The following is a 27,510-nucleotide window of genomic DNA, read 5'->3' as shown; positions in this document are numbered from 1 at the left end:
ATGGCGGAGCAGGCTTGACTTCTTCCATTTCCTGCTGGCCGATTCCAGGATGAATCTTGCTGGCGCAGGCTGGGGGCAGAGTGGATAAAGAGGACAGATTTCCTTCTGTGAAGGAGATTAATGATGGATTTTTACAACAGTCTGATAATTTCGTGCTCATCATTAATAAGGCTAATTGCTCTTTTTTCTAAATCCAAAACCACAGCTGCCAATGTGGGCTTTGCACTCAAATCTCCGGATGGGGGTCCTGCCGCCCATCCACTAACTCATTGTTATTACTTTCCAGTTAGAGTCAGGGTGTTAAAGCACAGGAAGAGAATCCTCAGACTCTAGTTCCAAGTAACCAACCACCATTCACTGCTGCCAATCCCAGTTTAATTCATCCTATATTCTCATCAACTTCTATGCAGATTCCACCGGTCACCTGCACCAATGGAGCAATTTACTGCAGCCAATTAATTTTGCAATCAATTAACTTTGCAACCTGCATATCTTTGGGATGTGTGAGGAAACCAGAGCACCCGGAGGTAACTCACAAAGTCTCTGGCAGAACCTGCTAACTTCCTCAGAGGCTGGTGGAGAAGCTGTCCTTGCTGGGACTCCACACCCCTCTGTAATTGGATCCTGGACTTCCAAACGGAAAGACCACAGTCTGTTTGGGTCAGTGGCAAATATCGAGTGCTGTCATGCAGAGTAAGGGCACACCTCAGGGCTGTGTGCTCAGCCCGCTCTTGTTCATCCTACTGACCCACGACTGCATCGCCAGATCCAGCATCATTGTTTGCAGATGACACCACAGTAGTCGGCCTCATGGGCAACAACAATGAGTCGCACTACAGAGAAGAGGTGGAAAATCTTGTGAAATTGTCCAAGAGTAATAATCTCTGTGGACAAGATGAAGATGATCGTAGACTTCATGAGGACCAGGAATGACCAATCTCCACTACACATCAACAACTCTATAGTAGAGAGTGGAGAGTACCAAGTTCCTTGGATTTACTTAATTAGTGACCTATCATGGACACTCAACATCTCCTCACTTGTCAGGAAGCACAACAGTGACTGCACTTCCTGAGAAGAATGAAGTGGGCAAGGCTACTGGCCACCATTATGCCAACCTTCTATCTATCAAGATCTATCGAGAGCGTCCTGGCTGACTGCATCACAGTGTGGTACGGTTGCTGCAAAGAAATGGATCAAAGGCCAATCCATAGGACCATAAGAATGTAGGACAACACTGGGTTAAGAAAAATTAACTTTTAATAACATTTACAATCCATTATCCTTTCAATGACCAGAAGATAAATGATAGTTCGAAAAAAACCTTGGAGAAACAAAAACAAACCAAATTGCCAAAATATTCCACAGATTCAGAATGAGTTGATGTTTCACATCTATGACGTTTCATCAGAACTGAAAAGGTTACAATAAATAGGTTTATAATTGCGGAAAAAATTGTGTCTGTAGTGGGACTGGAGAACTGAAGAACAAAAGGCGAGGGCTAGGGCAGGACAGATTGAATAGCAACAAGCAAGACATTGTGAGATGGAAGATGGTGACGAAGGGGTGCAAAAGAATTGTCTGCAGAGTGCTCACAAGTAAAATAATTATTTGAAATTTCCCAAGGAAAGTGGAGTGGAGATCTTGCTTTAGAACACAGGATTGTTGAGACTGGAAGACCGAGTGAGACTCACTCAGAAGATGAGACGCTGTTCCTCAGAGTTAAGAGAGGAAGTGAAGAGAGGAAGCCGCAAAACATTTTGTTCCCACAAGACATTGTTGCTATGCAGGAAACTTGGGGAGAGTGGCAGTGAATTTCCCCCGCACCTCTTTCACAAATCATCCTCCCAGATTACACCCTACACAATCTGTACTTTCATTTTTATTGATCGGCCTTTGATCGAGACATTTTTGTTAGGCCTGACAATAGAAGAACTATTAATATCAATAATGGATCTATATTTCAACCATTGATGAATGAATGGGGTCAGGATTGTTTGTGATTACAAGTCTAATTCACCAATTGCAGCATATACTTAAACAGCATTATGCCAAGTTTAAGAATGGATTATTTTACCAGCAACTAAAAGCACCTTCTCCTTAATCTGAAAGACTTTTATGGTTATTTTCCAGTGTCATTTAGGAACAGAAGCTTGAGACTGTCCCATCACTTCATGAGTGCAAGAGTGATCTGACCCATATCAAAATAACCTTTTTCTACATCCCTTGATATTTTTGGTTAACAAAAACCTGTCAACGTTGGATTTAAAATTAATAACTCTGCATCCATCAACTGTTATTGCTGAAGGCACCAACTTGTTCCTCAGTGTAAAAGATAGAACAAGCAAGGGGTGTGCAAGAAAATGTTAGAACACCGTGCACAAAACTGAGACAGGGATTGGGAGTGAAGGGATTGTTGTACTGGATCTGATGAGCTGAATGATCCCCTTGTGAGTGGAAAGAAGCAAATTATCTTTTTTTTGGTAGAAGCATCAGCCCATTTCATTCTTAAAGACTTAGACCCAATTTGTAGACTGACCTTGTATCCCAAAATCAAATGTATTAGGGGAGCAATTCCCAACTAGCTCATCAATTCTTCTTAATATTCAAAAAGTTGATGGAATTATATAAACCAATTGAATGGGAATCTGGAAGTGCTTGTAAGGGTCAAAGAGGCTGTGAGATTTACTGGAATGATTTCAATGGCTCAACTGTAAGCCACAAAATCTGCATGAAAAATATTATAACCACATTAAACACTGAGGTTTGACCTATAGAAAACACAAGACAAGGCAGAAGGACAAATGTGATAATCAAAGTTAAGATGCAGGATTAAAATATTTTGCTAATTTTGCCCTGTGGGGGTTAGGCAGTGGCAAGTACTCCATTTAACTCATACCTGGAATCATTTGTCACATGTGTTACAATTGGTTGGATGGTAGTGGTGTGTGTCACGCAGTTTCCGTAGGAAGTAAAAGACAGTTGATGTTTCAGACCTGAGCCCTTCTTCTGGAGTGCCAAAAATCCTACAGATGCTGTGTGACCTGCTGAGTTTCTCCTGCACTTATGTGTACTGCAACTAGACTCCAGCATCTGCAGATTTCTTGTTTTCCTTGAGAAAAGTTCTCTCCTTTCTTAACCATTGTCGTAAAACCATAGAACAATACAGCACGGAAAACAGGTCTGTGCCAAATTATTTTTCTGCCTAGTCCCACTTAGCTCCACCATTTTCATAACCCTCCAAACCCCTCTCATCAATGCACGTGCTGCAAATTTTTCTTAAATGTTAAAATCGAGCCCACACTCAACATAGCAGCTCTCTGTGTGATGAAATTCCCCTCAAATTCCTCCCCTTTCACCCTTAACCCATCTCCTCTGATATGTATCTCACCTGATCTCAGTGGAAAAAGCCTATTAGCATTGATTCTATCTATACCCATCATAATTTTGTAAACCTCTATCAAATCTCTGCTCATTCTTCTATACTCCAGATAATAAAGTCCTAGCACATTCAACTTCTCCCTCTAACTCAGTTCCTCAAGTACAGGCAACATCCTAGTAAATCTTCTCTGAACTCTTTCAATTTTATGGATATCTCTCCAGTAGTTAGGTGACCAAAACTGTACATAATACTCCAAATTTGGCCTCATCAATGTCTTATACAACTTTCCCATGACATCCTTTTCTTTACATATCTTTTTATTAATCATATTATATGTAAATAATACACAAGAATAGGAGTACATAACCAAAAAGGGCAAAAATATCATTACATGTCCCATGATATCCCAACTCCTATATTCAATACTTTAACCATATAACAACTTACAGTACGGAAACAGGCCATATCAGCCCTTCTAGTCCGCACTGATATATGTGAAACTCCACTAGTTCCACCTACCCACTCCCTGCCCATAACTCTCCAACCCCCTCACATCCATGTACTCATCTAACCTCCTCTTAAATAACAGGACTGACCCTGCCGCAACTACCCCTTCCGGAAGTTCATTCCACTCAGCCACCACTCTCTGAATGAAGAAGCATCCTCTTACATTATTCCTAAAGTTTTGCCCCATAACCCTTAACTTATGACCCCTTGTACCTTGATTTATGAAAGCCTATATGCAAAAAGCTGTCTTTACAACCCTATCTACCAGTAATGCCACTTTCAGAGAATTGTGAATCTATATTCCCAGATCCATCTGTTCTACTGTACTCCTCAGTGCTCTGCCATTTACCATGTATGTCCTATTTTGGTTTGTCCTTCCAAAATGCAGCACCTCACACATTAAATTGCATCTGACACAAAGGTATCACACTCTCAGAGAGATATCCCAGGTTTTCGTCTTTATGCTCTTGATTCACAGATGCTCCAGCCTTGTTTTAATATTGAACAGGGCAAAGTTTTGGAAATACAGTTCATTTAAATTTACAGGTAAAACTTCTTGGAGACTTGTGCAGTGCACTAACTTTTGCACCTTTGATAAGGAAAGAAATTGTGATCATAAAAAGCAGTTTGCGATAAAGGGCAATGACACAACCAGCACTGAGAATTCACTCAACTCAATGACACAATATGTAAAATATCAAAGAAATATTTAGCCAAAAATCCCAGAGAAGGAAGACTATAAAAATCAACCCTGTCCTCTTTGCACCGACTTCTCTACAATATTTAACCAGCCTCCATAAAAGGTTTCTCTCCCAGTGATGCTCGTCGACCTGCCCCGATTCCTCCAGCAGAGTGAGTTTAGATTTAAGATTCCAATTTTGGATTTATGCTCCAGTCCCGCCGTGCTGGAGACCGACTCGTGGGAATCAAGTATTGGGACTGGGATTTGTGAGGGTGCTAATGGCAAGGAGGGCTCTGGAAGGGGCCTCAGATATTAACAGCTTCCTGAGGGTTTCAGAACCAGGAGCTCAGGTCCACCACTGGAACGGATAGCAGTCTGTGCGGCTGCAGCAACACTGGAAATGAATTCATGGACACTCAGTGACACTGAAATGATTCTCTTTTGCTTCTATATTATTGCTAGGCTAGTAGTGCCTCTTTGAGAGCCTTTACCGAAAACAAAAGTTAACTTTCCTGTAGTATGTACAACACAATAAAGGAATCATGAATCTTGACTCAAGAGTTGTTTTTTTAAAACCCTCCCATTAATCTTGATGCTGCCTCGCATGAAAATATTGTGCTGCCCAAGGCCTGGTCAAACACAGGCAGAAACAAGTAGGGCAAATCACAATGAATGATTAGCTTGTTTAGCAAATCCAATCACTGGAGCTGAGGAATCGATGGTAGCTGGTTAAGATGTCAATGAGTGCTGACTTGAAGCTTGCTATACAGCTTATTATTGGACAGAGTGATGAATAAGGTGACTGCTTTACTTTTGTTGCTATAACTTAAATTTACCCAAAGCAAATTAGCAACTACAATCACTTTGTTTTTCTTCTTTTGGCCTATCCAAAGCCATGGGATTAAATCCTCGTTTGATTCCATCCCAACCATCATTGAGTACAATCTCACCCACATTCATCGATTCATAAATGCATTCTGTTAATTTCATAAATGCCTTGTCCACGTTGGTGTTATTCTTGGCTGAGGTCTCGAGGTAATTTAGGCCCAGTGTTGCTGCCATCTGCTCTGCCTCCTCACGGGATACTTTCCGAACATGGGTTAAGTCACTTTTGTGGCCAACCAGGACAAAGATGGTCTTGTTGGGGTATACATGGCTATCCACTTCCTTCAGCCATTCCCTGATGTTCTCGAATGACTTCCGATTGGTCACGTCAAATATCAGCAGACCCCCAACAGAGTTACGGTAATAGGACCGGGTAATTGACCTGCAACACAACATTGTTTGAATTCGTCAAAAAGTTCAGAAAAAGAGACACTGATAGCAAATTGTTGGCACATTCATCACGTCCAGCCTGGCTTACTCTGGGTTCACAATCGATACCTCAACACGGTGTCACCCAGCTCAGGGGAGCCATCACCCTGGCTCTACACAAAGCCCTGGAACACCTGGACAGTAAAGATGGATTCATCAGGATGTTCTTTATTGACTACAGTACAGCATTTAACATCATCATCCCCTCAAAACTGATCAGCAACTCAAAGACCTGGAACTCAACACCCCACTGTGTAATTAGATCATGGATTTCCTCACCTTCAGACCACAATTAGTAGGAATGGTAAAAACTTCTCCACAATCTCCATCAGTACCAGATCACCAGAGGGCTGCTTTCTTAACCCCTTGCTCTACTCATTTACACCTACAATTAGGTGGCTCAGTTCGACAATAACACCATCTACAAATTTGCTGATACCATTGGAGCGGGTTGTATAAAGAAAGGTGATGGGTCAGCATACAGGAGGGAGATTGAAAACTTGGCTGAATGGTGCAACAACAACCTTGAACTAAATGTCACCAAAACTAAGGAGCTGATTTTGACTTCAGGAAAGGAAAGCCAGAGGTGTACGATCCAGTGATCATTGGGGAAATCAAAGGTAGAGAGGGTGAGCAAATTTTAGTTCTTGGGAGTCATCATTTCAGAGGATTTTTTTCTGGACCTAACACCTAAATGGCATTATGAAGAGTTTTCCGAGGTTTGGTATGAACACCAGTAAACCTGGCAAATTTCTGCAGAGGTGAAGTGGAAAGAATGCTGACCAGCTGGATCACGGTTGTAAGGTAAAACATCATGAGATGGGAATGTGTAGGGAGTTACCCTGTACAGGGCAGTAACAAGAAGGGGAGGTGTCCTTGTACTCCTGTTAGGTAAAACATCATGAGATGGGACCGGAGAAGGAGTCACCCAGTACTAAGGAGTAACAGAATGCATCCTTGTACTTACAAGATAAGAGAGACATTGATGGATTGAGAGGCAGGAAGCTAGCAGGGAAAGGATAGCAACAGTTTTAGTCATTGGACAAGTAATGATATGATGATGTTCTAAGCATGTATCCAAGGGTATAAAAAATCACCATTTTGCTGATAACGGCAGAATGCATTCTCCGACTAACTTTGTTAGTCGCAAGTGTTACAATCCGGTAATAAAGAACAAAGAACCCTGATTTCGACTCAGCCTGGTGTTTGTCTCACTCATTCATGAACAAAGCAGACCTAACAATTTGGTGACCCCGACGTGATGGGTGAGTGAACACTGGACGACGGTTTCTGTTTTTTCTGACAATCATCTCAGCCGGCTGATAAAAAGGTCCAGAGAAGCCTGTTTTAACAAAATTCTCTTTTTTTTTTAAATCTTTATGATTGTCAGTAAGAACTGGAGATCGGACAAATTAGACGACCACAATTGAAGGTCGCATGCCAGGATTGTAACACGTAAGTGATTACAGACAAGATAAAAGTCCTTAAGGTGTTTGAATGACATTTATTAAGTGCTTCGCAAGAAACTACTAGAGTTTAAAAGTCTTTATTGTGTCGTTGCAAAGTCCAATAGAGTGAGAAGGTGGTCTATAAACAATTGAGGACCTGAGTTTTCTGCCCTAAACTGGTTATTAAGAGGAGAAATCTCCCACGTGAAGGTTGGGCTTTGAAAGAAAACAAAGGTTCAGGCTTATTGGCCTCAATTGTATCTGAGAGACTGACTTATAAATGTCCGGTAGGTATGATAATGTCTGTACACTTGAGAAGTTAAGAATTTATTTCCCCAATTCGCCGTGGTTGAATACCACAGCAGACACTAGAGACCTTGAGACAACAAAAAAAGTACTCAGGGACGCCTGCCTGGTGAACAAGAACGACGACAGAAGGCTGCGACAGCTGTGTCCGGATCAGGTAGGAGATATTAATGAAAAAGTTGACAAACTCCTAAGAGACACCCAGTTTATTCGAAATACTTTTGATAAGTTAAATGAGGGTATTCCCAACATCACCAAGGAGATAAAGTTACGTAAATTCATAGATTGGTACAGGGAAACAGGACAAAAGTATAGCCCAAATATTTGGTTTTCTAGTTGTAATTTAACTTTCAGACCCCTTTGGGAAAACAGAGAGTGGAAAACGAGCAATCAGAGTATACAGGACAGTCTGAAGTCAATTGGAGGACAAGACTTCGAGACTGTTCTTTTAAAAGATATTAGTCATCCAGCTTGCAAGGGGACATTTTTAAAAGCAATTTTCGTTGACATAGATCCCCTAAACAGACAAAAACCTAAATTAAAACAGGCATTAGAAAGCGGTCCCGCAGCTATGGCTGTACAGTTGCCTGCTAAGACTTTTGACCAAGTTATTAAGGAAATTAATCAGGAATTAGAGGAGCGAAATACCAGTAATGCGGCATTGGAAAAACAAAAAATGCTCCGAAAATGTGTAGACCGCTGGAGGAAGAGGGGTTGGTTACCCGGGGGCACTGAGATGTTCCTGACAGGTGAGGGAAACAAAATTTTAAAACGTAGAGGCTTAGATGAGCTGGAAGAAACAAAACACAGAAGGGAAAGGAAAAGTGCCTGTTTCCAGTTTCCAGCCACGAAGTGTCCGGGTTTGCTCTCTCCCTCCCTCCTTTCACCCTCCCCCCTCTCTCTTCTCTCCCCCTCTCTCTCTTCTCTCCCCCTCTCTCTCTTCTCCCCCCCCTCCTCTCTCACCCACTCCCCCTCCCAATCCCAATCTGTGGCGGTGCTGCCCTGAAATCCCCAGGTTGGGCAGGGCAGAGAAATACAATTTGGTTTTAATTTTGTGCCCACAATTCCAGCTCCGCATCAAATGGGATCCTGTTTTATCCTCTCTCCCTCCCTTTTTCCCGCACCCCCACCATTGCGGGATCAGGGCAGACATTGTGGGCTGACGTGTAGCTCACTCGAGGTGGGAGGGAAGGAAGGAGTGATAGTTCCCAGTGGTGGGAGACCCAATCTGATCCAGACCAGTGATCACAGGATGAGAACCTTTTAAAACCTTTGAAACGAAAGTGTTAATCTGAAGACTTTTCTCCCAGTGGGGCCAGTGCAAGGCATTTTCTCTCTCTATCTCTTGTATCTGCCTCTCTATCTCTTTCTCTCGCTATGCTCTCTCTCTCTCTCTCTGACACCCCAGATGGGACACTGGAGTCACGTCCCTTATATTCAGATATTGAGACACTGGGGTGTGACAAGAACCACGGGAATAGGGACACATCAGACGAGGTACAGGCCCCTTTAATAAAAATAGAAGGGGGAGTAATAGATGTAGAGACCCCTCTGGAGTCCAAGAAAATAGAAAAGGAGTTAGAGATACAGAAATGGAACATGAAAAAGGTTCAGGATAACATTAAAAACTTAAACAGAGATATTAATGTGCTGGGGCAGATCAGTGAGGATCAAAAAGAATTAATGGTAGGTGTATTTAAGGAAGTGGAAAAGATAACTACAACACTGTCAGGAGAAATTAAAGCTGAAGGAATGGTAATAGGAGTAAAGGACGAAAAGTGTAGTACAGATGAGGAAACGAGATACGATCCACCATGGGAGGAAAGTAAAAGGAAAAGACTCGGGAGGGAGAAAAATAGACATGCCTACCTGGACATAGTTAGAACAAAAGAGAAAGATGTGAAACAACTAAACTATGGCCGAAAAGATTATCTTAGAGATGAACGTGACCAATATACCTTTGACCCTGAGACATTGGAAGCTGATAGGGACAGTGACAGTGACGAAGAAGAGTCAGAACAAGGTGGGATAAATAAATGCATGCCAAGAGTAAAGAAGGAGCAGAAATCCCCAAAATTGAGATATCAATGCCCATTACTGATCACGGGACGGGGAACTCAAAAATATGTACCCTGGTCACGAATGGACTTAGGGAGTTTAATGAAAAAACTACCTCCGTTGAGTAATGGGGCTAGTCCATGGATTTCTTGTTTTGAGCGAGAAACCTGCCAAGAACAATTAGCACTCGCAGATGTCAGAACTATCATGATAAAATTAAAGGCAGAAGGGGCCCTGAAGCAAATAGAGAGAATTGTAAGAAGCAGTAAATTGGGGGATGAAATAGAATTTAACCCACTTCGGAATAAATTTTGGGAAGCACTTAGAGAAACATTTCCTACACCCTATAGTTTGGATGCCTTGGTAACCCTTCAACTAAAGGAAGGAGAGACTGCACACGAGTATTTCACTCGAGCATGGGACTTATGGGAAACAGGGACTGGAGAAAGACCCGACCACAGCCCTTTAGGAAGGGCTCACTTTCGTAATGGGATAATAAACGGACTACCTGCTACGGTTCAAGCAAAATTAAGGGACATTGTGGGATTAGAGACAATGTCAGAGGATTTGTGGAAAAGACACCTGACACATGCAATCAAACGACATCGTCAATCAGAGCATGCTAAGTCAGAAAGTGCGTCCCAGAAGGAGGTGGACAAGACAACCGATAAATTGGTGAGAGCCATAGAACATATAGGGGTTAAATTAGCGGCCCAACAGATAGTCCCACAGGTCATGGGGCCAGTGATAAATCCGGGACCCCAAGTAAGAAATGGTTGGGAAAGACAGCTAGGTACAATGTATAGAGGGGAACATGCAGTATGCTGGTACTGCCAAAATCCTGGACACTACCAGCGGAACTGTCCGGTGGCTGGGAGAGCAAGGGGAAAAAGATTACCCTCTATTAGAGGCTATCGGGGAAGAGGAGGAAACTTAAGAGGACAAGCAAGTGGTAGGGGTGGACACATTGATGGGCCCCAGAGAATCGGGGGGTGGCAGAGTGATCAACAAGTCCAGGCACCTCAGTGTAATGACTATATTGAGGAAGGTGCTGAATTTGATTATTGAAGGTGCCCTGGAGAATCAAAAATCACGCCTCCCTGGGAGCCACCAAAAATTTGGGGGACGGTAAATGGAGAAAAAATTGAATTTATGGTTGACTCAGGGGCAGCAGTTACGACAGTGATTAAAAAACCCCCAGGGAGCACATTTTCGGGCAAAACATTATCTACAATAGGATTCTCCGGGATAAAGGAAACACAGCCCTATACAGATAACATCGACATGACATTTGGACGACAAAGGGTTAAAACGCCTGTCCTGGTTGTGCCAAGTTGCCCCATTAATTTATTAGCAAGGGACATTCTTACCAAACTAGGAATAACCATACAATGTTCTGAGAAGGGCCTTCGGTTAACATACCCAGGGGATACAATAAGAAGGGGAGGACAGTTTATAGTAATGACCCCATCTAACGCTTCAGAAGACTCTGTGGAGGTTAGTATTTTCTGGAGTCGGCTACTGTATGATGAACCAGGCCCAGGGCTGATTAAACAGTTTTTTGAGTGGAGGGCCAGTATTCCACGGTATGGGGATTACCATTATCCACTAGATCCTATGCATGTTACATTAAACTACACCATCCACCCGGACCAGGAATATGAGGAGAGGTGGGACTCTCTAAAAGAAGGGAAGACAGAAACGATACATTGTCCATTTATCTTTGTAGGTAAGGAGGGAATAGCTGCTATGGTTGTCATGACAGAAGAACAAATGGAGTGGTTCTGCTTAGGAGTAGAAAGTGTGCCTCATGTGACCTTGGGTATTGCCAAAGATCATCACGCTCGACAGCTGGGTCCGATGGTAAAGGAAGCGATAGGGTGTGAATACAGGCAGACAGAAATCCCGGGATATTCCACCTCGGAGGGAGGAAAATTTGTCAGACTGAATATTGAAGCATGGGACCAGGTAGTGAATGAGAAAGTAGAAAGAGACCGAGCCATAGAAGGAGAAAATATTGATCACAGAGACTCAGACAAATATCTTTCTAATCTGAGTCCACATATATGGACAACGGGGCCCTATGATGTGGGAGTAATAAAAGGAGAGGTATTTCTAGAATTGGCCAACCCCGGGCAGAAACCAATATGGAGAAAACAATACCGCTTGTCGCCCAGTCAGGAGGAGGGTATTAAAGGAACGATAGAAGGGTTAATGGAGTCAGGGGTTTTAAGGGCGGCACCTGACAGTATGTGGTACACGCCCATCATGCCTGTTCCCAAACCGGGTAGAAAAGACTGGAGGATGGTACACGACCTCCGGGAGATTAACTTGGCTACCAAGACCATCGGGAGACCAGTCCCAGACCCATATGTAGCACTTAGGGCTCTGAGTCCGGAGCACGAATACTATACTGTCATTGATCTGGCAAACACATTCTTCTGCTTGAATTTAGCTGAGGAATGGCAAGACTGGTTAACTTTCACTTACCAAGCACATCGGTACACATACACTAGATTACCTCAGGGTTATAAGGACAGTCCAGGACTGTTCAATCAGGCCCTTAGCGAAATCCTAATGAAATTAAAGCTCCCGGAAGATGTTACACTGATTCAGTATGTAGACGACCTACTATTAGCAGGGAAAACGCCACATGGGTGCCTGACAGGGCAGCCAAACAGGTTACTGGTTATCATGAACATATACAGGGGATGATTTTGAGGTCCCATAACAAAAAAAATGAATCTGAAACTAAGGAGACTTGTAGCAGATTGCATGACTACACAGATGAGTTTTGTGGAGGAAGAGTGCTGTACAACTGGCTCCCCGCTAACTGGGATGGTCGGTGTGCTCTAGTAACCCTTAATGCGCCAGTGCTGATTGTCAAAAGGCAGGAGGGAGACGAGGATTCCCTAGAATTGCGCCACACAGAGAGTTGGCTGTGGAGAAAAAGGAGGAGTGTTGGACTCTTGGGGCCGGGAGGAAGGAACCCTGATGGGGTATGGATTGATGCCATTGGCCAAGCCCGGAATATTCCGGACGAATTTAAATTAGCCGATGAGATTGCAGCTGGGTTTGAAAGCTTTCCTGTTTTTAGTGCAATTTTTCCCATCACTGTAAATAAAAATGTTAATAGGATCAACCTTATTCACTATAATGTCCAGCGCCTTGCAAATTTGACCAGGGACGTTGTTGAGGCAATACATCAACAACTGTCAGAAACTTCCCTTATGACACTTCAGAATAGGATAGCGATTGATATGGTCCTGGCAGAGAAAGGTGGAGTGTGTGCTATGTTTGGAGATCTATGCTGCACTTCTATCTCTAATAACACAGGGCCAGATGGATCACTCACTAAGGGGTTAACGAAACTTAGGGCATTGGCGAAAGAATTAAAAGCCCAGTCTGGAGTCTCCAATCCTGTTTTATTCTGGTTACAGGGAGTGTTTGGGAGATGGAGCACATTGTTAGGACAACTTTTGCTGGGTTTGTTCATTTCTGTATCAATTTTTATCACTTGTGGCTGTTGTTGTATTCCATGCATTCGAACGCTGGTCACGAGGACCATAGAGACAGCCCTTGCTGACCGTGATGAACTGCCTCCGAAATATCAAGCTGTGCAGGCTGTGGAGCAAGACTATCTCACATTACAGGAGACGGAGAAAGTTGCTGAGATCGATCTGGAGTCTGAAGGGGAATGTGATGGGAAGGAGGGATTGTGAATTAGATTGTTACACATATAATTTTAACCTTGCTTGTAACCCAAATATTATAACATTGATTGTAACACAAACATTATTAATCAGATTGTAGAACAAGTATTATGAATTAGATTGTAGACCATATGTTAACTTGGGAATTTACTAATGTACGGGGGGGTTAGCTAGTTTTTTGCTTGGGGGCAAATGGGATGAAACTTGTAAACGGGCAATGGGATCGGGGTGACGGATGGGGGGTGTACGCAAAGGAGGGTTGGGGGAACCCTCGCCCACCAGCCGAACTACCCTGTGAACAGAACCCGTATAGAGCTTGGCAATAATAGGCGAAATAATGTAACGCGGTGGTAGCATAGTCAGGGCGAGATTGTCCTCTAAAGAGGACAAAGGAGGGATTGTAAGGTAAAACATCATGAGATGGGAATGTGTAGGGAGTTACCCTGTACAGGGCAGTAACAAGAAGGGGAGGTGTCCTTGTACTCCTGTTAGGTAAAACATCATGAGATGGGACCGGAGAAGGAGTCACCCAGTACTAAGGAGTAACAGAATGCATCCTTGTACTTACAAGATAAGAGAGACATTGATGGATTGAGAGGCAGGAAGCTAGCAGGGAAAGGATAGCAACAGTTTTAGTCATTGGACAAGTAATGATATGATGATGTTCTAAGCATGTATCCAAGGGTATAAAAAATCACCATTTTGCTGATAACGGCAGAATGCATTCTCCGACTAACTTTGTTAGTCGCAAGTGTTACAATCCGGTAATAAAGAACAAAGAACCCTGATTTCGACTCAGCCTGGTGTTTGTCTCACTCATTCATGAACAAAGCAGACCTAACACGGTCTGGACATGAATACTGCTGAGTGTAAAGCCCTCCAAAAGGTAGTGGACATAGCCCAGGACATCACAGGGAAAACCCTCCTCACTGTAGAGAACATCTACAGGGAATGCTGCCATCAGAGGGCAACAGCAGCCATCAAAGATTCACACCATTCAGCACATGCTCTGTTCTTGCTGCTGCCATTAGGAAAGAGGTATAGGTAGCACACGACTCACACCACCATGTTCAGGAACAGCTGCTCCCCCTTCACCATCAGACTCCTCAAATACAAACTCATTCAGGGCCTCATTAAAAGACTCTTATTTGTCCACTTTATTGATTATTTTTATTCTCTCAGTATTTCACAGTCAGTTTGTTTACATTTGTTATCCATTTATAGTTCTTTATTCACTTACATGTATACGCTATGTACAGTTTTTTTGTTGCACTACCAACAAGCGGCAATTCTGCCTCACTCGCATAAAAAAAGACCCTCAGTGGGACGTCATGTTATGTACTTTGACAATAAATCTGAAAAAAATCTGATGTGGCCTTCCCTCTGATTACAATTCCCCCCTCCCACCCCCACTATCTCCACTTTTTGAAGGAAGGATTCCATGGATTGAAGTGATAAGAGTTAGCAGGTCCATTCCGATGGATTGGGTCAGATTTATCTTGAGCAAAAGAGGCTGAGAGGTGACAGGATAGAGGTGTGTAAAATTGAGATGTAGTTAAGATAGATAGGCAGTGTCTTTTTCATTAGACATAGGAACAGAAATAGGCCTCAAATACACTGGAGAGACAGGACGCAGGATGGAAGATTGCTTTGTTGAGCTCCTCAGCATTGTCCGCTGCAATAGAGTGGATCACCCAGCGGCCACCCTTTTCAATTCCCTGTCTCATTTCTATCCATGGTCTCATGCACTGCCAGACTGAGACCACCCAGAAATTGGAGGAACAACACCTGAACTTCCATCTGGGCACCCTCCAACTAGATGGCATTAACAGCGACTTCTTTGGTTTCCATTAAATCCCACCATCCTTCTTCCCACTGTTGGCCTTTTCCCCCAGCTCTGTATTTCTTTCTCTCTCACATACCCCTTTTCCCTCTGCCTCCTTTCACAGAACCAAAATCAATTCTCACCTCTTCTCTTATCATATCCAATTACACCTTTTGTTGGTCTGGACCTCTCCCCGTGGCTAATCTTCAGTCCTTATTCTTACACCTTCTTGTTCTTTGCTTATTCCTTGAAGAAGGGCTTGGGCCTGAAATGTTGGTAATATATCATTATCTGCTAAGGATTCTGCAAGACCGGCTGAGTTCCTCCAGCATTTACTGTGTGTTTTTGCAGAAATAGGCTAGTCAGCCCATCAAATTTGCCCTCAATTCAAACATGAACTGATCCATTTCCCCACTTTGCTAATTAAGAACCTATAAATCTCTGCCTTAAATACACAGCCTCCACAACCACTATGGTATCAAATTCCACAGATTCAACATCCTCTGGCAAAAGAGGGTGTTTCTGATGAAAGAGGTGTCTAATACTTGAGGAAAGAGCTTTTTGGCAAGAGGGATGACGATTAAAAGAGATCAGAGGAGATTTTTAATGCAAAGAGCAGTTGGTTTCTGGTTGAGCTACCACAGGAGGTGGTGGAAGCAGGAACAGTGACAACGTTGAAGAGACATCTGGAGAGGTCCAGAGGGATGTGCACCTCGTGGGTTTTGATCGGCACAGACACGGTGGGCTGTTTCCACGCAGTCCAACTCTCCGAAGAAGGTGATGATCACGATGAACTTTACTGTCATTGCGCTGGTTGACCAGGCCAATGAAATGGAATCAGCATCCAACAGAAATTAAAACAGAGTGACAGACATCACGATAAAACATACAATAAACCATGTGCAATTAAATCTACACTATGTTAAAATGAATTGTTAAAAATTACTGATTATAAAATACAAGCGCAGCACCACTCAGCGCCGTGAATTGATGTTTAACATCGTCACTGCTTCATGAATAAATCTCTTTTTAAGCCTCATGGTGCACAAGTGAAGGCTCCCATCGCATCTGCCCGATGGGAGGAGAGTAAATAATTTTAAAAATTTATTTATAAACAAAATAGAGAGAGTGCAGAGAAGGTTCACGAGAATGTTGACAGGATTTCAAGGTTTGAGTTACAGGGAAAGGTTGTGCAGACTGGAGCTTTTTTCTCTGGAGCGTAGAAGATTGAGGGGGGACTTGATAGAGGTGTTTAAGATTTTTAAAGGGACAGAGAGTAAACGTGGATAGGCTTTTTCAATTAAGAGTGGGGGAGATTCAAACTAGAGGGCATGGTTTAAGACTGAAGGGGGAAAATAATAAGGGGAACATGAGGGGAAATTTCTTTATGCAAAGGGTGGTGGGGATGTGGAATGAGCTTCCGACAGACGTGGTCGAGGCGGGATCATTGATTACATTTAAGGAAAGACTGGATAATTACCTGGAGAGGAGAGGACTGGAGGGGTATGGACCAGGTGCTGGTCAGTGGGACTAGGAGGGTGGGGATTTGTTACGGCATAGACTAGTAGGGCCGAACTGGCCTGTTCTGTGCTGTAAGTAGTTATATGGTTATTATTTATCACACTATGAACTATATCAACCAAAATATGTACAGACGTTTCTCATTAAATATACACAGTGACATTTTCACCCTTCCCTCCCTCCCGCCCCACCCCCCTCCAAAACCAATAAATATTAAACATATACAATACAATAAAACCATAAAACAACATCTTCACACAAAGGAAAAACAAACAAGAAAAAGGTCTCATCTACTTTTACCCACTAAATCTAATTGTTTTTATCTTCTTATCGTGTTAGGAGATGGAGGTCTGAGGCAAGCTCTTTCTGTTATGTTCCATGTATGGTTCCTAAATTTGTTCAAACGCTGTAACTTTATTTTTTTAATTATATGTTATTTTTGAGAGTAAATAATTCATGGTTATGGTGTGTTGCATCTTTGATATTTCTCGCCCTGCCCAAATATTGCCCCCTATAGATAGATTCAATGGCAGGCAATTGAATTCCAACAATCGATTGGGCAGTTTTCGCTACCCGCTGGAGTAACACACCAAAATACAGCATTCTTGGGCAGAGGTGTGTCTGAAAAGGGAATGAGATGGGGTCAGCAGGGAAGATAACTTGGAGTGCTCTGGAGAAAGAGTGGGAGCCTTGGAGGAATGTGGCGGATCTACGTGCAACCAGCTCTGACAAACTCTCTCTTTCTGTGCTGTAACAATTCCACAATTTATTTAACAGAGTTTAAATTCCCCAACTACAATGAGTGGATTTGAACATTCGCCAGATGGATTCCGAACTCTGACATTAATACAGGAAATGCTAAAATATTCAATGGGTCAATCAGCATCCGTGGAGGGGAAAGAAAAACCATCTAGGACCAAAGTTTTCTTTCAGAACATTTGTCATGGATCTGAAATGTCAACTCTGTTTATCTCACCACAGATGCTGCCCGACCTGCTGAGTGTATCCACATTTGTTTGCCTCTAAACATTAACTGGTCACGCCAAACATCAGCGTCATCACTGCATATGTTCTCCATAAACAATATACCCTGGCTCCCAACATGCATGTCCTTCACAAAACTATTTTTGGTAAGATTTTGACCAATCTCTGTGTTTGCTAAGGCTGCAGAAAAGTGCAGATTATTCAAAGAAGCCGTTTAAATGTTATCCCAGTCAATTGCAACAAACTACATTCTGCGCCAAGATTAGTGACTGCGCTCTAAACAGCAACACACCCAATCAGACCTCCAAGGCAAAACAATGCTTTAATGCCACTGCTTAAAGGTGCAGGATCATCAAGAATTTAAAGGAAGGGAAAACCAGAGGTGTATGATGCAATGATCAGTGTGGGGTGGGGGGGAAATCAGAGGTAGAGAGGAATTTAAGTTTTTGGGAGTCACTATCTTAGAGGATCTTACCTGGGCCCAACACACCAATGGCATCATAAAGAAAGCACGTCAGCACCTCGACTTCCTCAGGAGTTTGCGGAGGTTTGGTATGACATCAGAAATCCTGGCAAATGTCTACAGAGGTGTGGCGCAAAGTGTGCTGACTGGGTGCATGGGGACACCAAAACCCCTGAGGGTAAAGGCCTAGAAGAGGGAATGGACATCACAGGCAAAACCCTCCCCACTATCAAGAACATCTACAGGGAATGCTGCCATCAGAGAGCAAAAGCAATCATCAAGGAGCCACACCACCCAGCACACGCTCTGTTCTCGCTGCTGCCATCAGGAGAGAGGTCTAGGTGCCACAAGACTCGCCCCACCAGGTTCAGGAACAGCTGCTACTGTCCACCATCAGGCTCCTCAACAACAAACTCAATCAGGGACTCATTTAAGGACTTTTATTGGGTTTTTTTTATTCTCCCTGTATTGCACAGTTTGTTTACATTTGTTATCTGTTTACAGTTCTTTATTTGTTTACATGTATATGCTGTGTAATTTTTTTTGCACTAACTATTAAGTGATAATTCTGCTTCTCCTGTGGAAAAAATATCCAGGGTTGTATGTGCTGTATGTATTTTGATAATAAATCTGAAATCTTAAAACAAATATCTTAAATAAACTTCAATGTTAAATGATTGAATTTTTGTGGAATTTTCACTAATACACTGTTTTGACCCTTTAATTAAACTGCTTCTCTATGCAAGATATAGATCTATTCCAAATTCCACAGGCATTTAAATAACCTCGTAATGAACATGAAAGTGCCGTGATTATAGCAAAAATTGTAGTGACCACCCATTTCAATTCCCTGCCCCATTCCCTTGCCAACATATCTGTCCATGGTCTCATGCACTGCCAGATTGAGACCACCCGCAAATTGGAGAAACAACATCTCGTTTTCCGTCTGGGCATCTTCCAACCGGATGGCATTAACATTGACTTTTCCAATTTCAGTCTATTAAACATTTCCTTTCCTCTAGCTCTGTCTCTCTCTCTCTCTCTCTTCCCTTTTCCTCTAGTCTCCCTTTCCCCCAAGCTGTTGTGTTCAAGGAGCTAAACCCTCCCCCCTCTCCCTATAAATTCTCAACTTTCCCCTCTCCTGGCCTCTTTTCCAAATCAAATTTATCACCTTTTATCTGTTGGTTTGTACTCCCCTACCCTTTCTTTTAATTCAGGCACCTGGCTGCTTTTTACTCGTACCTTGAAGAAGGACTCTGGCCTAAAATGTCAGTGATATATCTTTGCCTCCTGTGAAACCTGGGTTCCTCCTGCATTTCTGTATTTTTACTCAAGGAATCTCGAAGGGTAATTACAGGCCCTGCGGTCCACTGTGTCTGCACTGAACATGATGCCCATTTATCTGACCCCCATTTGCCTGCACTTTGTCTGTATCCCTCCATTCCCTAACTGTTCAGGGGTCTGTCTTAATGATTATCAACTATTATCTAATTCATCTACCTCCTGCACATTCCTAACATGTACCATCCTTTGCAAACAAAACAACTCACCTCGCAAATCTCCTTTAAATTTACCCCCTTCTCACTGTAGACCTATGCATTTCCACCCCAAGGCAAAGACTAAAGCCCTGTAGCCTATCTATGCCTATCAATCCATAGGACTACAAGAGTGGCAGAGAGGATCACTAGAGTCCCCCTCGCCCCCCCCCCTCTAATCGATGTGATCTACTGGGATCATTGTCAGAAGAAGGCGTGCAAAATCATTGAGGACCCCTTCTACCCTGCACACAGCATCTTTTAGCGGCTCCTGTCAGAGAAGAGATACAGGAGGATCAGAGCCAGCACCACCAGGCTGAGGAGCAGTGTCTTCCCACGGGGAGTGAGAATGCCGAACAACCAAAGGAACTGCTCACACTAACTCTCTTATCACAAAACAATATTTATTTGTATATATGAATATTAGTCCTGCATATGTATTATTTGTCTATAATGTTGTAATGTTTGGTTGGGTCTGCATGTTTGCACTTAGGACCGGAGAACATTGTTTTGTTAGGTTGTACTTGTACAATCAGATGTCAATAAACTTGCCTTATCACTTCCATACTTTTATCAGGTCAGAGGCCTGTGGCTCACTTTGTCCATCACCATTTACTCTAAGAAGCGCTGCTCTGCCAACATGCTGATAGAACCCATTGTTTATCCTCCTCATCTGCCCTTGGGTCCCTGAGCAAAAAGCATCAGTAGTCCTGGCTGATCTTCCCTTTCCCTCAACCCCCCACAAAAAACAAACTAGAAATACCACTCCAAGGGAAAAGGGAGTAATAACTTGCTTTATGTCAAGTTTATAGTCATCTGATTGCACAAGTACAACCCAATGAAACAGCGTTCTCCGGTCCTCTGTGCAAGACCCGCAGACATACAACCAGACATAACACACACACACACACACACACACACACACAGAGTTAATACATATGCAGGACAAGTATTCATCTATACAAATAAATAAATAGTTTTGTACATATGAGAGTCTCGGATGGTTAGGGTGAGCAGTTCCTTTCGTCATTCAGCATTCTCACTCCCCACGGGAAGAAGCTGCTCCTCAGCCTGGTGGTGCTGGCTCTGATCCTCCTGTATCTCTTCCCTAATGGGAGCAGCTGAAAGATGCTGTGCACGTGGTGGAAGGGGATCCTCAATGATCTTGCACACTCTCTTCAGTCAATGGTCCCAGTAGATCACATCATTGAAATTGGAGGGAGACCCCAGTGATCCTCTCTGCCACTCTTATGGCCCTGTGGATTGTCTTCCAATCCATTTCCCTGCAGCAACCGTACCACACTGTGTTGCAGCCAGCCAGGACACTCTCAATAAAGCTCCTGTAGAAGGTTGACGTAATGCTGGTCCATAACCTAGCCCGCTTCGGTCTTCTCAGGAAGTTGTGTCTTCCTCTCAAGTGAAAAGATGCTGAGTGTCCACGATAGGTCACTAGTTAACTTAATTAGTTACATTCCAAAGCTGGTTTAGGAGTGTAACAAAACCTGCACAACAAAGCAAGCAGACAAACACACATTTAGGTCAGTTGGAAGTAAACAGGACAAGGTAAGGGCTTTTGGTATCACTCCATCCTCTCACAACCTGAGCTGCCTGTTGATCATCCAGCTACCTCTTTGCCCAGGGCTTCAATTGCTAAACTCTAGTTTTAAATCTAGTTTCGTTATAGGCATGGCTAATAATAAGAGCAGAAGAAATTTTAGGACTCTAAAGGAACAGAAAGTGGTGGAAAGACTCAACAGGTCAGAGAAATAGAGTTAACTTAACCCTTCATCAGAACTAGCTGTGTTTTGATCTTTGCTTTTAGTTTAATTGTAAAGACCAAGATAATGGACTGTAGGTAATGAGGTAGGACACGAGGCAAGAAATGCTAACAATTATGGAGGAGTGAATTAGCATAAAATATAGACAATGCATCAAAATGCTCCAAGCTGATGATGTGTTGACTTGGTGCAGCACTATTATCGGAGGGGCAGGAGTGGTCTATCACTCAACAGTGCGATGCAGCTCAACAATGATCTTCAGGTGTTCCAGAACGGCTACCCAGTGCTCTTGCCATGGGGCAAAAACATGCAACAGCCATTCCAAATGGGGGTCCTACAGCCCATGACATGCAACAGCCATTCCAAATGGGGGGTCTTACAGCCCATTCCACCCCTCCCCACCAGGGCCCACAACACATTTAAGTAAAAGCCTCCTTTTCATACCCCTCATGTAACACAATTTTTTTTGGATGTTTTTCTATGTAGACGGTTGAAGAGGGGTGTGGAAGAATCCAAAACTTGATGGCTTCACAGGGAAGGGGGCCATAAATTTTGAGCAGAGTCCTAACTGGGGGTGGGGGGAGAGGTGGGGGTGCTGAAGCCAAAAGGTTGAGGATGGCTCACATTTCAGATTTATTGTCAGAGAACATACTTGACATCACATACAACCATAACATTCTTTTTTTTCCCTGCGGGAGAGGAAGAATTACCACCTATTGACAGTACAAAAAAAAGCTGGTATATGTGTAAACAAATAAATAAACAGTTAATGACTGTAAACAAAATGACTGCAATAGAGATTTCTTTTAAAAATCAATAAAGCGGACAAGAGTCCTTTAATGAGTCCCTGATTGAGTCTGTTGATGATGATGGTAGAGGGGTAGCAGCTGTTCCTGAACCTGGTGGTGTGAGTCTTGTCGCTCCTATACCTCTTTCCTTATGGCACCAGCGAGAACCCAGCGTCTGCTGGGTTGTGTGGATTCTTGTGCTCTCCGATGACAGCATTCCCAGTAGATGTTCCCGATAGTGGGGAGGGCTTTGCCTGTGAGGTACTGGACGATGTCCACTACCTTTTACAGGGCTTTATAATCAAAACCGTAAGCACACTTTCGACCACATATTTGCCAGAGCTTGTGGTGTCATACCAAACTCGTGAGGAAGTAGAGCCGCTGATGTGCTTTCTTCATGATGCCCTTAAGTGTGCTGGATCTAATGAACCAGATAGAAGAAACTTGCCAGATTCATGTAAAACAGCAATAATTACAGTAATACCAACGACGGGGAAAGATCCATTAACACCAGCATCGTATAGACCAATATCTCCACTTCATTCAGATTATAAGATAATAGCAAAACTATTAGCAAACAGATTTGCCAACTGTGTATCAAAAATAGTAAAGCAAGATCAAACTGGATTTTTTAAGAAAAGACGAATAATGGACAATGTCTGTAAGTTCATTAATTTAATCCATGCAGTACAAGGAAATAAGATACCAACAGTGGCTGTTGCTTTAGATGCAGAGAAAGCCTTTGACAGGGTAGAATGGAATTATTTATTCAAATTATTACAGAGGTTCAACCTACCAGAAAAATATATTAATTGGATTAAAGCATTATATAAGGGACCATTGGCGAAGGTGACAGTAAATGGATATGTATCGAACCAATTTAAATTAAGTAGGTCAACTAGGCAGGGATGTCCACTATCTCCCTTACTGTTCGCTTTAGCAATAGAACCATTGGCAGAACTGATAAGAACAGAAAATAAAATTAAAAGAGATAAAAATAAAGGAGAAGGAATATAAAATCAGTCTATTTGCAGATGACATCATAGTATACTTAACAGAACTAGAAGGAATATGGAGAAATATCGGGGTACAAGATCAATGCAAATAAAAGTGAAGCGATGCCAATGAATAATGCAGATTACACAGAGTTTAGAAAAGAATCACCATTTAAATGGCAAACACAAGCAATCCGATACCTAGGTATTAGATTAGATAATAATTTAGGCCAACTATACAAATTAAATTATCAGCCATTAATGAAGAAATTACAGGATGACTTAGAACATTGGAAAGAATTGCCACTAACATTGATAGGGAGGGTAAAATGCATTAAAATGTATGTCTTTCCAAGGATACAATACCTATTTCAATCATTACCAATTCCCTTAACAGAGAAATTCTTAAATGAACTAAAGAGAATAATAAGGAAATTCTTATGGAAAGGGGAGAAACTGAGGATAGTCTTAGATAAATTAACAGAATGGTACAAACAAGGTGGTTTGCAGCTACCAAACTTTAAAAATTATTATAGAGCAGCACAATTAAGGTATCTATCAGATTTTTATCTAACAAGGGAAAAACCAGATTGGACCAAGATAGAACTAGATAAAATAGGGGAGAAGGTACCAGAACATATACTTTATAAGTGGGATGAAAATCTGGTGCAATATAGAAGTTCACTAGCACGGCACCATTTACTCAACATATGGAAGAAGATTCACATAGAAAGGAAAAAAAAACAAATTACCAACTACCAAAATTATTATTGACGCAAAATCAACTAATCCCTTTCACAATAGATAACCTTTCCTTTAGAGAATGGGAGAGAAAAGGAATTAAAAGAATAGAAATTTTTTTTTTGTGAAATAATTGATTAACATTTGAACAAATGAAGTACAAATATGGAATAACTCATGGTACAATGTTTGCATACCACCAACTGAAAACCTTCTTGAAGGACAAATTGGGAAGCAGACTGAGATTACCAGAAGGAAGCAGCTTTGAATATGTGATTACAGAAACAACGATAATAAAAAGATTTATAGCAAACATGTACATCAAGCTGCAAGAGAAGGAAAATGATGAAATAAGTTATAAACTCAAACAAAAGTGGGAAAAAAATTTAAACATAAAGATAAAAAATGAAATATGGGAAAACTTATGTTCTGGAACTATGAGAAATATGATAAATACAAGGTTATGCATGATACAATATAATTGGTTACACAGGCTATACACTACGCCCCTAAAGTTAAATAAATGGGATCCAACATTATCAGATAGATCTTTTTGCTGTAAGAAGGAAACGGGAACAACAGTACATGCAATTTGGGCATGTGAGAAAGTGGAAAAGTTTTGGGAAGATCTAAATCACGTATTAAGTAAAATCGCAAAAAGCAACATACCAAAAAATCCAGAAATCTTTCTTCTGAGTAATATAAGAAGTAAAGAATTAGGCCTCAAACTGGATGAAGCGCAAAAAAGATTTATTATGATAACCTCAGCTGTAGCAAAAAAATGTATAATGTCAACCTGGAAATCAGAAGAGAGCCTGAGAATACAGCAATGGTACATGGAAATGAATAAATGTATTCCATTGGAAAAAATAACATATAATTAAAAAAATAAAGTCACAGTATTCGAACAAATTTGGGAACCGTACATGGAACACAACAGAGAAATCCTACCGCGGACCTTCACCACCTAAAATGATAAAATGAGAAAACAAAATGACCTGATCCAGTGTGTAAAAATAGATAAAACAATTTTCTTGTTTATTTTCATTGTGTGATGACATTGTTTAATGGTTTTATTGTATTGTATATGTTGAAATTTTAATGGTTTGGAGGGGGGTGGGAAGGAGGGAGGGAAGGTAGGAGGAAAATAGGGGAGAAAATGCCACTGTGTATATTTAAGAGGGAAATGTTTGTATGTATTTTGATTGATATGGTTCATAGTGTGAAAAATAAACAATTTTATAAAGTGTGCTGGATCCAGGAAAGATCCTTCGAGACAGTGACTCCCAAGAATTTAAATTTGTTCACCCTCTCTACCTCTGATCCCTCAATGATCACTGGAATGTGTACCTCTGTTTTTCCCTTCGTGGAGTCATTAGCTCTGCAACAACTAGTGGTGCATTCAGTGTTCTGGTGGAAATGTGGTAAAAACCCACACCGTACCCCTCCCAAAGAAACATACCTACAACATACAATGAGACTGGGACTCTTCTACATACAAATAATATGTACTCATGCACAAGTAAACACACATTTATGGACGTGCATGCATACAATTCTACAAACTCAAAATATTTTCTGGCACTTTTAAGCTGTTGAAGTATTGTTTCTTACATTTTCTTGGCTGCACAATATCCAGGCTCTCCTGAGAATTTTATAAAAGTTGGTTTTGTCACTGGACAAACAAAAGCCGAGACTGTGGGATGGCAGAATCCATCTGTTTACTTACGTTGATAAGGTTAATCCTGAGTCAGATATAACAGTCTGGAAAGTCCCAATGAAAATCAATGACGCTAGGAGCATGGTGTTAACTTGGCGTGGCTTCCCTTGCAGCAGTGCTGAGGTCAGAGTTTGAACCCAGAGACAGGACCCAACATGTGAAGAGGGGAAAGGAGGGGCTCTCCTTGCAAATGAAACCTGACATATTGAGAACCAGTTTGAGCATGGACGCTTGACGTGGTCTGCTCCAGTCCGGTCATGTCACAATACACAAGCTCATGGGAGAGCAACACAGCTGCAGAGGCAATGCAAGATAATTTTTTTAAAATTTAAATTTAAAAAATAATTTATTTTTAAAAATAATTTAAATATAAATTTTTAAAAATTAAAATTTAAGACATACAGCACGGTAACAGGTCAATTTACACCCAGTTAACCTACACCCCCCAGTACGTTTTGAACAGCGGGAGGAAACCAGCGCCCCTGGGGATAAACCAGGCGGACACAGGGAAGACGTACAAACTCCTTACAGACAGTGTGGGATTCGAACCTCAGTCCCGATCGATGGCACTGTAAAGGTGTTGCGCCAACTGCTACGCCAACCATGATGAAAAGTCTATTTGTAATTAACAATTATTCTTTTTTTAAAAAAAAAATGTGCGGGAGATTACTCCCAGCTTGTGCCAAGGTTCCCAGCATTAGTTGGATGCCAGGGGGCAAGAGGATTTGGTATTAAGAAATGGCCAAGAGCACTGAACAGAGCACAGGTTTCTTGGAGTGGACAACTTCCCGGCTGTAGCACTGAAGATCCATGCTCCACCACCAGCTATGCCTGCAGCCAGCTGTTCCTGAGTGAAACACGAAAGGCTGCAGATGTTGTGATTGTAGTTAAAAAAAAACTGGAGGAACTCAGCCAGTCTTTTTAGCATCCATAGTAGACAAAGATATATTGCCGACATTTTGGGCCTGAGCCCTTCTTCAAGCAAAAAGTAGAATAAGTTAGAAGCAGAAAGTCTCAGAATTCAAACAACAGGGGAGGAATCCAGGCCAACAAAAGGTGTTAACTGGATATGATAAAGGACAGAATTCATCATATTTGTGAGACAGGAGACGGAATCGAGAGGCAGAGATAGGGAAAGGTAAGGGGGGAGTTTAACAAAAGCCAGAAAAGTTGATATTAATGCCATCCACTTAGAGGGTGCCCAGTCGGAAGATGAGGTGTTGTTCCCCCAATTTACAGGTGATCTCAGTCTGGCAGTGCAAGAGACAATGGGGTGACATGTCAGCAAAGGAATGATATGGAGAATTGAAATGGGTGGCCATTGGGAGATCTGCACTATTGCAGCAGATAGAGTTGAGGTGCTGAACAAAGTGACCTCCCAGTCTGAGCCCAGTCTCTCTGAGATAAAGGAAACCACAGCAAAAGCACCAGATGTAGTTGATGACCCCAAAAGATTCACAAGAGCTGTTCCTGTCCATTACAGCATGGACAACTATCTGACAACTAGCAGAGACAAATCTAGTTTGATTGCCACACAATTTACTCTCAATCATCAGTAAAAATAGGTGGAATCTGTCAATCAAAAGAGAAGCGTCACTCGCAGCTATAAATCATGAGGAATTTGAGGAGATTTGATACGTCACCATGACTTTTGCAAATTTCTACCGGTGTACCATAGAGAGCATTCTGACTGGTTTGGAGATGCCAATGCGCTGGTCAGGAAAAAACTACAGAGAGTTGTGAACTCGGT

At 42.1% G+C, this 27,510-nt stretch overlaps 1 protein-coding gene across 1 annotated transcript in view; it reads right to left on the bottom strand.

Moving 5' to 3' along the window:
- Positions 1-1,279: 1,279 nt before the first annotated feature.
- The window catches only part of LOC138741309 (ras-related protein Rab-39B-like), a 35,019-nt gene continuing 8,788 nt past the window's right edge, over positions 1,280-27,510 (bottom strand). The window contains exon 2 of the mRNA XM_069895167.1: positions 1,280-5,838. Coding sequence (XP_069751268.1) covers positions 5,418-5,838 — 421 coding nt within the window. The 3' untranslated portion in view covers positions 1,280-5,417. The remainder of the gene's footprint in view (positions 5,839-27,510) is intronic.

The sequence above is a fragment of the Narcine bancroftii genome, chromosome 8 (genome assembly GCF_036971445.1).
Source record: "Narcine bancroftii isolate sNarBan1 chromosome 8, sNarBan1.hap1, whole genome shotgun sequence".
NCBI lineage: Eukaryota > Metazoa > Chordata > Chondrichthyes > Torpediniformes > Narcinidae > Narcine > Narcine bancroftii.
The sequence above is the reverse complement of the archived record's forward strand: the minus strand, read 5'-3'. Positions and strand labels throughout refer to the sequence as shown.